Consider the following 12,424-nt stretch of genomic DNA (forward strand, 5'->3'; position numbering starts at 1 on the left):
TTTAGGTTTTATTTTTAAGTTATCTGTACACCCAATGTGGGGCTTGAACTCAACCCCAAGATCAAGAATTGCATGCTCCACCAACTGAGCCAGTGTGACACCCCCATATCAAAACCTTGGAAAAGAATTCTGTAAGATAACTCCTTGTATCTTGTGAATGTGAGCAAAGCTCAGAGTAGCAAGACTCTTGCAATGGTAGCCCAGCCTCTCCCTAAAAAACAAAGTTGAAATGCTAGAAAGCAAAACGTATGACTCAGCTCACAGAGAAAGTGTTTAAAATTTTAGGAAAAAAACACATATGTAAAACTTGAAAAATGAAAATTTAAGAATCTTTCCCTATGATAAAGCTGTAATTAAATCTTATTTAACTGTTTCCTCTAATGACATCCATTTTTAATTAGATTTTAATAGACTGGCAGCTACAACCTATAGTTTTATGAAGCAAAGTAAAATTACAGTCTACAAGACATTAAGGAAAGAGACCCATCAACATAGGTAAGAGATTACAATATACCCCCTCATCCCTAAAGACCCCCATGGTAATTAAGTGTGCTGAACAGAAAGCCATTAGGGCTAACAGTAGGTGTGCTCACCACCAATCGACACTGGGTTGTTCTTTGAAATCTAAGGATTATTTCTATGATCTGCTTTCTAGAAAATCTGCATTTTATAGAATAAAGAATGCAACTAAACAGGTGTATATTCTCTAGATCTACCAAATATGCACCTTCTATCACTGCAACGGGCTTTCTATCTTAAGATTTTATTTTATTTTTTGAAATTTGAGAGAGAGAGCATGCATGCACACGCACGTTTGAGCAGGGAAGGGGCAGAGAGAGAGAAGGAGAGAAAGAATTCCAAGCAGACTCCGTGCTGCCAGCGCAGAGCCCAATGTGGGGCTCAAACTCATGAACCACAAGATCATGACCCAAGCTGAAATCAAGAGTCAGACACTCGACCTACTGAGCCACCCAGGCACCCCCTTTAAGATTTTAACATATACATTTTCTCTTGCTGATCATGATACCACACGTACTCTGAGATGACTGCTGTATGGTTTAGAAAATGACTATCACATAGAAAAAGTAAAACTAATATTGAAAAAGATTCACATATAAGAATAATGTATCTGCAAATGGGATGCACTGAACAGGATCTTAATAGTATGCATCTGTATTTATTTCATACTACATTATGAATATCAGGGAATAAGTCACAAAAATTAACTCAGACTAAATGAATATCATAGGCACTTAATTTAGAAAAGAAGAAGTGAGCATAATTAATCCCTCTGTTCCCGAGGGGGAAAGGAATCAGGCCTGTTGCTACTTCAAAAAAGTTTGTATATACTTATTTGAAAGAGAGACAAAGTTATACAAATATATATTATGTTTTAAACTAATTTTCAAACATCAAGAGTTAAATTTTAATAAATCACATATACTCAGTAAGCTGTAAATATTGGGGAGGGGAATATCTGATCTTACCAAAAAAATTAAATTTTGTAATCAGGCTGACAATCTGATGCCTCCAAATACCTCTGCCAAGAAGCAGAGTTACTTGGCTAAGATACTCTTACTTGTACACTTTCATCAGATTAAGGCTTTCATGCCAGGAATCTTTTTTTTTTTTTTTTTTTCCTGGTGTATTGGCTATTGCCAGAAATGGACCCATCGAATTCACCAGTGCTAAGGAGTTAAGCATCTGAGATTTAATTTAACAGTTTCAGCTTTATTAAGCTGTCACAGAGCGGCCCCACTCTGATAACAGTAGCTGCTCCAATTATGGCTTGGTTTAGGGTTGACAAGTATAATGATTCATTCGTGGCACATGAGAAGCAATAAAAGGTTGTTTTGCATTACAGCTTTAAAAATGTGGGCACTTTTTTCATTTAATTTGTCACTTAGCTTTTGCTAAGAGGACATTTAAATTGCAGTAAAAGGCAAATGGGGCTTTTAGTTTAAATGTAATCCCCATATTTAAATGATCTGTAATGGTGCAGTGTTGGAGTGGGAACACTATTGTCTCACAGTGGGTCCTGATGGTGACATGTGACATTTGTATTCAGGTCCTGTATTATCCATGTGGCTAAAGGGCTTCCAATTTCATTTCACAGCCAGAAGCCTGCAGAAAACACCAATTAACTTGCAGATCCCATTTGCCGACAAAACTCAGCCTCTTCTCAATGTCTGGCATCTGGCAGTGCTCAGCATTTAATTCCAAAGCAGAGCCTTGAAGCAATGTGAGCCCTGTGCAGGGGCACAAAGTCAAATTCTCCCATTTTATTAAGAAGCAAAATCCTTTCGTTTTGTAGTCCAGAAGCAACTTTTAGTTAATTTTTTGGTGAATGAATATTAAGATATGGTAGCTATTGTTACTTCTACATGGGATTCTTCACAGAACATAGATGCGGTTAAAATGGCTAGTGACCTCTGCTTGCCATCAGAGTACACAAGAGAATTTACAACAGTCTAGTAATGATTGGTGGGCGGGGTGGGATTTGTGAAAAAAGGAAATACAGGGCAAGAAAATGTATTCTTCATCTTAGACTGAAATCAAAGAACTTGAATAATATAAAGCCTGGTCCATAATCAGAAAGCAGTTCATCACAGGGTATAACTAGAATCAGCTGGTGGGAACTTCCACCTAATGAGAATTTATAATTCTTATTGAAGGCTGAGGCACATAATTTCCAAAACAACTTGGAAAAGTGAGATGTGACTAATGGATTAAATATGAACACTGTAAGTTTTATTTAACTATATCACTTTTTTTTGTAACCAAAAAAATTAGTTTGCCTTCTCCTAATTAGTTATTTGTAATTCTAATTTCCTCCAAGCATCTAAGTTCTTAAAATTTTATTCATTTAGTATTAATCCAAAATTTTTTTCTTTAAATGATTCCCTTCATTATAGTTTTTTTTGTAATGCTAGTCCTTTTGAATGTCATAAACCAACTAATCAATTCAACATTTACTGATATATTGATTATAAAATAATTTTATAATCAGTATACATATACTGATTATAAAATTGAAAAAGGTTTACCTGGAAAAGTGTATCACTCAGTATTGTATAAAAATACGTTTAAACCATGCATTACACTTGTGTTCTCCAATCACCAGACCATGCTCCCAAACACTCTTCTAATATATTGAAACAATCTACTATAGTTACAGACTGATTTAAATTTTGATTGGGTTAGAGATCACTAACCATTACTTCAGGTGACCCAAGGAATGTACCAAGATTAAGTTATTACAAGATAGTTAATAAAAATACCAGGGAAAAAGGTCAACAAATACCTAACAGGTGGCAAGTAGCAGACATATCTGTCAAAAAAAAAAAAAGAGCTGTCATCCATACCAAGTTTCTGAACATACATTCTATTAACGGGAAAGAGGAAACTCTAACGTCCAATTCTTTACCAACTTGCTGCATATCCGTAAGTCAGTCAATGCCATTTTCTGGAAGCCTCCTGAACTTCCCCAGAATTCAGTTTCCTTACCCATAAAACAGTTCACTTCAAAGGTCCCTTCCAATTATTACAATCATGGGGCACAGACAAAAACAACAGCTTCCCTTGGTCTAGACTTAACATGGGATCAATCAACAGGATGTGGTCTATTATTAACCAAGAGAGAAAAAAGGTGAAGGTATGAAGAGTTATTCTATTCAATTTCAATGAAACTAGGATCTTCTAGTTATCACATCCAAAACATAAAATACAGGCATTGAGATATTTGTCAAAAGTTCCATTTTCCCCATGCAGATTTCTTAATAGAAAGACCACAAATGCATTAATTCCCTAGCAATGGGCACTGGGTAAAAATATTCATCTCCCCAAATTTCCCGGTGAATAAGACTAATGGATTTGTCATTTTTTTCAATCATTTTTATCAGAGATCTGGGAAGCAATAAAAATTGTAGTTTGCTGTATCTTTTCCATTCTGACAATCAAAAGTTCGTCTAAGTCTGTAGCAGCCAAAAAAAAAAATGTTCAAACCACTTTTGATACTTTTAATGTAGGCAAAGGAGGGAAAAACCCAAATTTTAGACAAATTGATTACAATATTATTCTAGAAATAAGTAACTAGCTCTACTAAACAAAATAACTTTTAAAACAACATGGCTTCTTTTTTCAAATATTAAAGCAGATTCCTAGGCTCGCTTTCAAGATCACACAATTTCCCCCAAACCTTCCCAAGATTATTTCCTGCAAATGTCAGCCCAAGTCCTCCTTCTTCTAACCAGGATATAATGGCAGTTAGTTCACATACAAGCAGCTCTCTCTTCAGCAACACTCTATGCTTTTTTAAACACTCCACCATGATCTTTACCCATACACAACTCAATGGCAATCCATCAGGAAACTTGTATTTACCCAGCTCATCCCAGAGCTGCCTATATTTGTCAGTCATCGCAGTGCCTTGTTGCCTCCAAAGTGACAGACGAGGGTCAGCCATGAATTGCTCTGTTATCAACGTCAACATGCGGGCCCCATTAGAGTCCCTCATCTTCAACATCTCCCGCACCTAATGGGGAAAAATCAGACCTTTAGAAAAGTGTTCAAAAATACGCAGCAATACACAAACAGACCACTTTATTTCTTTCTCTGGGGTCCAGGGCAGGTAATTTTTGACACCAGCCCTCTTAAGCAAACAAAAGTTTGTTAAAAACTGGTCTCTATCCTAAATGGCAATTTAATCAGAGAATTAACTGTTAATTTTTTTAAAACAGGTTTCATAATGCACATGAGGAAATTTGGTTACCTTCCCAATTACAAAGAAGAAATTTTTGCCAGCCTACAGAAACATACCAAATTAAACGAGACAAATAATTTGGCACCTTCCTGACTCTTCCAACTGATTGTACTTACCACCAGAATAGACAAGCCAAAAGCAGTCTACTGATAACTCTTTAGGGATCTTCTAAATCGACTAATGTTTATAATAATAACATCTGTCTTTCTGTTCTTAAAAAACTGCATTATTGAGACATAATTCACATACCATACAATTCACCAATTTAAACTGTACACTGCAATCTTTTGTAGTGTATTTCCAGAGTTGCAAAGTCCTTCAGTTTTTGAGGTAAATCAGAATTTTGGTACATTCTCACACCGAAGTTTTCTGACAAGAAGAGCAACATTATACTTTTATATTCACTCAGATGGGACTCTTTTTGCAATAGTCAAAGGAAATGGACTGCATCACAGGTTAAAGAATTCTCTTGCTCTAAATGAGAGATCCAGGAAGCAGAACCATAACCTGTGACCTGGTAAGCTAACTCCGCCTGTCAAAGCTGGAACTTAAAGCTCTGTCCACTACTCTTATGCCAAATTCTCCAAATAAAATTTTTAAAAAGGGGGGGAGAGGGGACACAAGACTAAGTCTCTTTCGAGAAAACCCTAAATAAATCTATCAATCCCAAAAGTGTTTACTGCTATGTGTTCAACAAATAAGAATCTGAGCTGAACACCACCAGTTCTCCCTACAGGACATTACTTGAACAAGGTCATAAGCAGCAGAAAAAGAGAGGGGGTCCTTTTATTCAAGGTTCTGTGTGAAAGGCAAATGAAGGAGGAAATGGCAGATATTCAATTAAGCAGCCTAAACCTAAAGATCCACAGATCCTGTGTCAGGCTTGTACCCTGACAAGTAATGGAAGCCCATCACAGGCTTTACATTTGAGCCTTGCAAAGAACTCAAAAGCACTTTCACCCTAAATCACAAATGTTGTGCTTCCAGGATTATTTCAATAATCTTAAAAAGTTATTTCCCATATGGAAGCACTAAACAGTCATGAACAGATGAAGACTGCGAGGAAGAAAGGGAGTTGCCATTTACTGGACATCACGCTAAAGAGTTTTTACATTTGTACCTACCAGGTATTCTTCACAATAACCATATAAATTAGGCCAGATTATAATCCCATTTTATGAATTATAAAACCATGCTTCAGAGAAATGAAGTAACTTGTCCAAAGGACAAGAGGAATCGCTGGGATCAGAGCCCAGATCTGTGTTAACTCTATAAGTTATGCCAAAAAATTAAAAAATAAAAAAAGTTATTCCATTTCCAAAATTAGATGATGTTACTTCATACAGCATATATAATGTATACATCATCTACAGGGATAAAAATAGCAGCTGTAGGCCTGTCTAATACCTCTTTCACTTTGCTTCCACTAGGCCAAAGTGTACTATTCATTAACATGAGAATCTATGAAATACTTCCTGTGAATCAAAATATGCCAAACCTTTAATATTACCACTACATCATGGATTTGATTTAATGTTTCTTTTCCTGATAAACTTCTAACCTATTACTCAGCAACAGCAATGAAAATAAACGCTTTACTCTTAAGCATATAAACCACAACTATTAAGCAACACTCAAGTACACCTATAGTCTAACGGTAATTAATTTTCAGAAGGCAGACTCTGATCTACTACATGAGTTTGACTACCTATTAATTACCAAATGATGATTAAATCACATGTGAAGTAGTTTTAGGGTTAAATGTATTTTACTGTAATCTAATTCTCGGAAAATTGACGATCTATATTTAGTAAATGGGATAAATCTTTGGCAAGAGAATACTGATTAATCAGAATACACTATTTTCTGAACATGACCAGTAACAGAATATATGCTAATTCTTCAGAGTTAAAAAAAAAACAATAATTATTATAAATATTAGAAAAGCTTTTTTAACACAGTATTGATGAGTTGTCAAAAGTATCAATCAGTTATCTCTTCTGTTAAAAACCAATTTGAATACATTAGCCAGAACAATAGCTATATCCCCTATAAAAAGAGAGTGATTTAATATGACTAAAAAAGCATTTTACCCAGTATTGAAAATTGTGTTTATGGGTACTAAAAGTTCTGTATAAAGCAACAGACATAGCTTCTACTCACACAGAATTTATAACGATGATAACTATGTTTCCTGGGCCATCAAATTTTGGTGATGAAAATTAACATTTACCAAGGCTAAAATGACATGTTAGACACCATTACATTTACTCATAACTTGAGGGAGATGTGTTATCATTAACTAATTTTACAGATGAGGAAATGGACTTAAATAACTTGCCAAAGTTCATACATTCAGTAAGATTTAGAATTTAGATTGAAACCCAGGTCTGTATGACTCCAAAGTCCCTGCTTCTGAATCTAATTTAAATACACTGACATTATTAAACTAAATATATAATATCTCACATGCATGTATAAATTGTTCAAAAATAATTATGTAAAATTTACAGAATATGGATTAGAACAGGAGATACTTCGGAACCTCAAAAAAACCCCTTAAATATACAAAGCACATTATAGGGACTGTATTCAAAGTTATGCTCTACTTGAGAACATTAACTAGAAAAAGTAAAAAATGTGAAAAGATAGCATTTTTAATAATATTAAGCTATTTACTTTTGAGTACTGAAAGGTTTTTCAAAATTGTATAAACTGTTACCATTTTAGTAATGGGAACTGAGAGAAACAAAAATGCTCCACATCTTGTCTACGGACACCTAAGTAAATTAATGCATTACAACATAATAGTTTCTAATTGGTTGGTTAACTCAGACTCTATTCTTCAAAAAAATAATTTAAAAAGCCTTTATTCTAGTGTACACATAATCATATATAGATACTTTCTATATATGTATATATTTAGAATATTTCTTTTAAAAAAAATCATACCTTTGCAAAGAGCAAATTAAGCTGCTTCCCTGATCCGTGGTACCCGCCCTGGGAAAGGAACAGTTTAACCTGTTCTTGAACCTGCTCTTCATCTAAGTGCCAGCAGTTTTCATCATCTATACTAGCACCTGCTGTTGGATCAGGAGCACCTAGAAATAGAAAGAAAAAATAACACATATGCTAGATAAAAACTCTGTGCTAAAGGGCTCTGATAATAAATTTGAGAAGAATTAAGATTCTGTACTTTTTGCCTACACACTTTTTAAGCCAATCTCAATTTCAATTATACATACAAATTTATGACTGAAAATAAATATGAAAATCATTCTCTCATTTCCAGGTCTTTGTTGATTTGTGCTAAGCTATAATGCAGATTACTGTAGAACTGAGATATTTTCTTTTTAAAGATCAGAAACTAAACCTTTGCAGATGAGTTTACACGTCTAAAGAATTAAAAAGTCACAAAAAGGTCTTATTGTAAAATACATGATTGTTGATAAAGCTCTACTGTGTAGAACGTTAGGAAAGTTTTGAAAGACATGAGAAAAATGTGAAACCAAGTAAACTGAGCAGAGTATTTCTCTTTACTATGTTAATTCAAGAAGCTTTCACTGTTATCTGCTGCTGTATAAACTACATGCTGACATACTCTTTAGTTGCACAAAAACTGAAGATTAAAAAGGGAAATCAAGCCACATGGGAACAGGCAGTGCAGCTGTTGTACTAAACCAGGTTGTAGTATCACCTTGCCGAACTGCATAAATATTTTATTGCTGAAGCACACACAAAAGGTAAGAGCTATGTAATAAACCCTCCACGTAGACTACCTTAGAAACTCAAACATTATCCAGATATTTAGGCAGGTAAAAATTAAGTTTCATTATTTATTCAAAAAGTAAAATGGTATTTAAGGCCTAAGATGTATAAGTAATATAAAAAATTTAAATCTAAAAACTTTTCATCAATAGTGTTTAATCTCCTTATCAACCCTTAAAAAATACATTAAAAGTCTGGTTTCACATTCCTTTCCTTTTCTTCTAATAATCTAATAATGCAAAATGAATTGGCCAAGGAAACAAACACTAACATCTGCTTAGAACCAGGGTTCATTAGTTCCTAAGAGGAAGGATGAGTCTGTGAATCTCCCCGAAAAGGTGCACATTCATTTATTTATTCATTGAGACAACATATTTACTGAATGTCCTCTGCTAGATTTGGGGATGAAATTGTGTACAAAAATAGAACTGCTATCGTCATATAATTTACCATAAAATATTTTTGACTAAGACCAACAATAACAATTAACATCATGCCCAATATATTTGTATATCCAAGTGTTTATGTGATCACATCTATTAATCTGAAGCAAAAGCATGATGGAAAAAAGACCTTTAAGTGAAAGGCTCTGATATTCTCTATTTCTTTTTTTGCAAAGGGCTTATCATAATTTTTAAAACTGATTTCATAACCCAAAACGGGTTGCAACCCACTATTTGAGAAATACTATTTTAAGTGAGATAAATATCAACCTAATAATCACACATATAAACACACAATAATAAATGATAATAACTGTTCAAAGGAAGCAACCAAATGCCAGAAGACGGTATCAGAAAGCTCTGACTTGGCCATGGATCACCAGGGTAAGCACACCTTAAGGAAATGGAAACTGAGTTGAAATTTCCCTTACGTAGATTAGAGGTTAACTAGAAAACAGGAAAAGGAAGGAATGGGTCTGCATGTGAGACTAAGAGCTTAAGCAGAAGTCTCAGGTGGGAAGGAACACAGAACACAGATGAGATAAAAGCTAGTCTATGTTCATACAATCCAAAAGTAGAGGATGAGGAAAAGACAAATACAAGACAACCCAGAGAAGAAGGGCTAGACCTTGAGAGCCCTGGCAAGTGAGTTTAGATTTCTCTTCCCTAAGTGTAATAAAGACGAATTCCTGACAAGGTCATCCAAAGGAGAAGAATGAAATACTCTAGATAGTAAAGATGTTTTGCTCTAATGTGCATCAATTTCAACATTCCTACGATGGAACATATTCAGCCACAAAAATGAATGTGGAGAATCTCTATGTACTACAATGGAAAAATATCCAAGATATGCTGTTGAATGAAAAAATAAAACAAGCTGAAGAAAAGTATACATTAAAAAAAAACTTTATGTAAATAATGAAGTTTTAGGAAAAGCCTAAAACTTAGCATTTCCTTCCACATGCATAGAATGGGTAACCTAGGGGGCGCCTGGGTGGCTCAGTCGGTTAAGCGTCCGACTTCGGCTCAGGTCATGATCTCACACTTCGTGAGCTCGAGGCCCGCGTCGGGCTCTGTGCTGACAGCTCAGAGCCTGGAGCCTACTTCACATTCTGTGTCTCCCTCTCTCTCTTCCCTGCCCTTCCCTGCTCATGCTCTGTCTCTCTCTGTCTCAAAAATAAACAAACATTAAAAAAAAAAAAAATTAAAAAAAAAGAAAAAGAATGGGTAACCTAGGTACACAAGGGAAGAAAGCTCTTCCCTGCACCTTTTCTTATTTTTAAAATTTGAGAACTATATGAATATATTTAGGTACCTAAAAAATATCTCTCAAGTGTGGAGGATGGACTAGGAAGCAAAAATACATAAGAGAACAGTGAGGATGATGTTTTCATGGTCTGTACAAAGGATGATGATGGTAGCTTGAAAAACAAGAGTGAGAACAGAAATGTAGAATCTGACAGGAATTCAAGACATAAAAGCAAAGAAGTGGTAAAGAAGTGGGTATGTGAGATTTGTAAGATCAGGGAGTTAGGAAAGACAAGGTTTCTGGGTTACACAACTGGATGATGGACAACTCAATGACACAAAGATCAGACCAGGACCAGGTTATGGGGTGGGAGTGCAGTGTTTATTAGGTCATGACTTTCAGACAGGGTGAATTTTAAGTACCTCTGAGATAGCCAAGAAGAGGAGAAACGATTTCAAGTAGGGGACTGGACATTTTACAGGAGACTCTACAGATAGGAAGAGTATCTAAGATAGGGCCCCAAGGAAGGCCAATGTTTAAAGACTGAGAAAGAAAATGAGTGAGGACGGCAACGGGAATGAGTGGCCTAGAAGGAAGAGCTGGAGAGACTGGTTCTTCCAGAAGTAAGGCAGAGAAAGTTGTACCAAGGAGGACTTGGTATGTAGTAGATATTTAAGCTCCAGAGAGCAAGGATGGTAGCTGCCCTGCTCACCACTGCTTCCTGACACTTAACCAGTTTTTGCCTCTATCAGGCAGTCAAGTACTGGAACGGGGGAGAAGGAGGGAGGAGAAAGACATGTGTACATTCCTCCCCTAAGAGAAAGATTCCTATCAAAGAAGAACCGCTAAAGCATTTTCACATTTATCTCATTTTTGCCTTACAACGTCCCCTAGAGGTGAGTTAAGATCATGATCCCTATTCTACAGAAGCAGAAACAAGTTCACAGTGATTAGGACTTGTCCAGAGCCACAGTGCCAAATCCACAGTCTCCTGGTTCTCTCCCCTTCTGAAGAATACATCCCAGAACCTTGAAGCTAAAGTTGAACCCTGACGACAAAAAGACAGGCATTGTCAACCCTAAATCAAACACAAATCTAAGGAAAGATACTGGGATGTTCGCAAGCACTTATTAACACATTTCTCTCTTTCACAGGAAAATCTAAGGACACACAGTGCTGTGAAGAGTTAACTAATGGGGCTACATCTGTATCCCACAGGGACTGAGAGCCCCTAATCCAGCCCATCTCCTTGATTCTAGAGAAAGAGACACACACAAATACAAATGCACAACGACAACTAAAGATTCATCTTTTTTTAAGTTTATTTTTTTAACAGAGAATGCATGCATGCCCAAGTGAGTAGGGAACAGGCAGAGATAGAGAGGGAAAGAGAATCTCAAGCAGGCTCCACTGACAGCAAAGAGACTCACACAGGGCTCAATCCCATGAACCATGAGATCATGACCTGAGCCAAAATCAAGAGTCATGTCTTTAATAGACTGAGTCACCCAGGCACCCCTATAGATTCTTTAAATGCACCAGAAGAGACTTGCCCAACAAATCAATGATAGGATGTCAACTTTCATATTTAAGCTTTCTCCAGTATCTTGCTAAAACCCTCCTGGGCAATCTGACACATCCTTCTTTAACCTCTTTTTAGGGAAAATTCTGACAAGCTACTGATTATCTACTCTTTGCTCCTTCTGATGAGCTGAACTAAAGAAAGTCAATTTCTATCCTCACAGTGGTTACTTCCCCCAGTACTCCTCACTTTTCAGTTGTTCTCTATTGGGCACTGAAGACCAAGACCTACAAGGAATCCTGTCCCTAAAGGACTGAGATGGGGACTGACCGTCCTGGTGTAGTAGAAGGCATGCTACCCTTCACTGCTTGGGTCAGAGCCATGTTGAGACTTGGCTTTTCTATATACCACATACATTTCCAAATATTTTAAGTAGATTTCAATGTGGTTTAGAGGAAAAAAACCCAGTCTTATTGGCCTAAAGTGGCAAAGGGGTCAACATTCAGACACTCTACAAGAACTTCAGGATATACTCAACTCTTATTTTTTTTCATACTAAAAGAGAAAAATGTTACAAAGAATATTCCAGAAATCATGTTTATTTGACTTGAATTATAACAATGAATTTTTCCTTAAAATTCAATATGTTTTAAAACACTCGTATTTTTAAAAATATGATA

At 35.9% G+C, this 12,424-nt stretch overlaps 1 protein-coding gene across 2 annotated transcripts in view; it reads right to left on the bottom strand.

The window, feature by feature from the left end:
* ZSWIM6 (zinc finger SWIM-type containing 6) overlaps positions 1-12,424 on the bottom strand; it is a 199,427-nt gene that overhangs the window by 50,996 nt on the left and 136,007 nt on the right. For both annotated transcript variants that reach the window (XM_086700215.1, XM_086700218.1), the window contains exons 3-4: positions 7,715-7,863; positions 4,384-4,534 (exon numbers count right to left, since the gene is read on the bottom strand). In XM_086700215.1, coding sequence (XP_086556341.1) covers positions 4,384-4,534; positions 7,715-7,863 — 300 coding nt within the window. The remainder of the gene's footprint in view (positions 1-4,383; positions 4,535-7,714; positions 7,864-12,424) is intronic.

The sequence above is a fragment of the Puma concolor genome, chromosome A1 (assembly GCF_028749965.1).
Source record: "Puma concolor isolate L17-30 chromosome A1, mPumCon1.1.hap2, whole genome shotgun sequence".
NCBI classification, from domain to species: domain Eukaryota; kingdom Metazoa; phylum Chordata; class Mammalia; order Carnivora; family Felidae; genus Puma; species Puma concolor.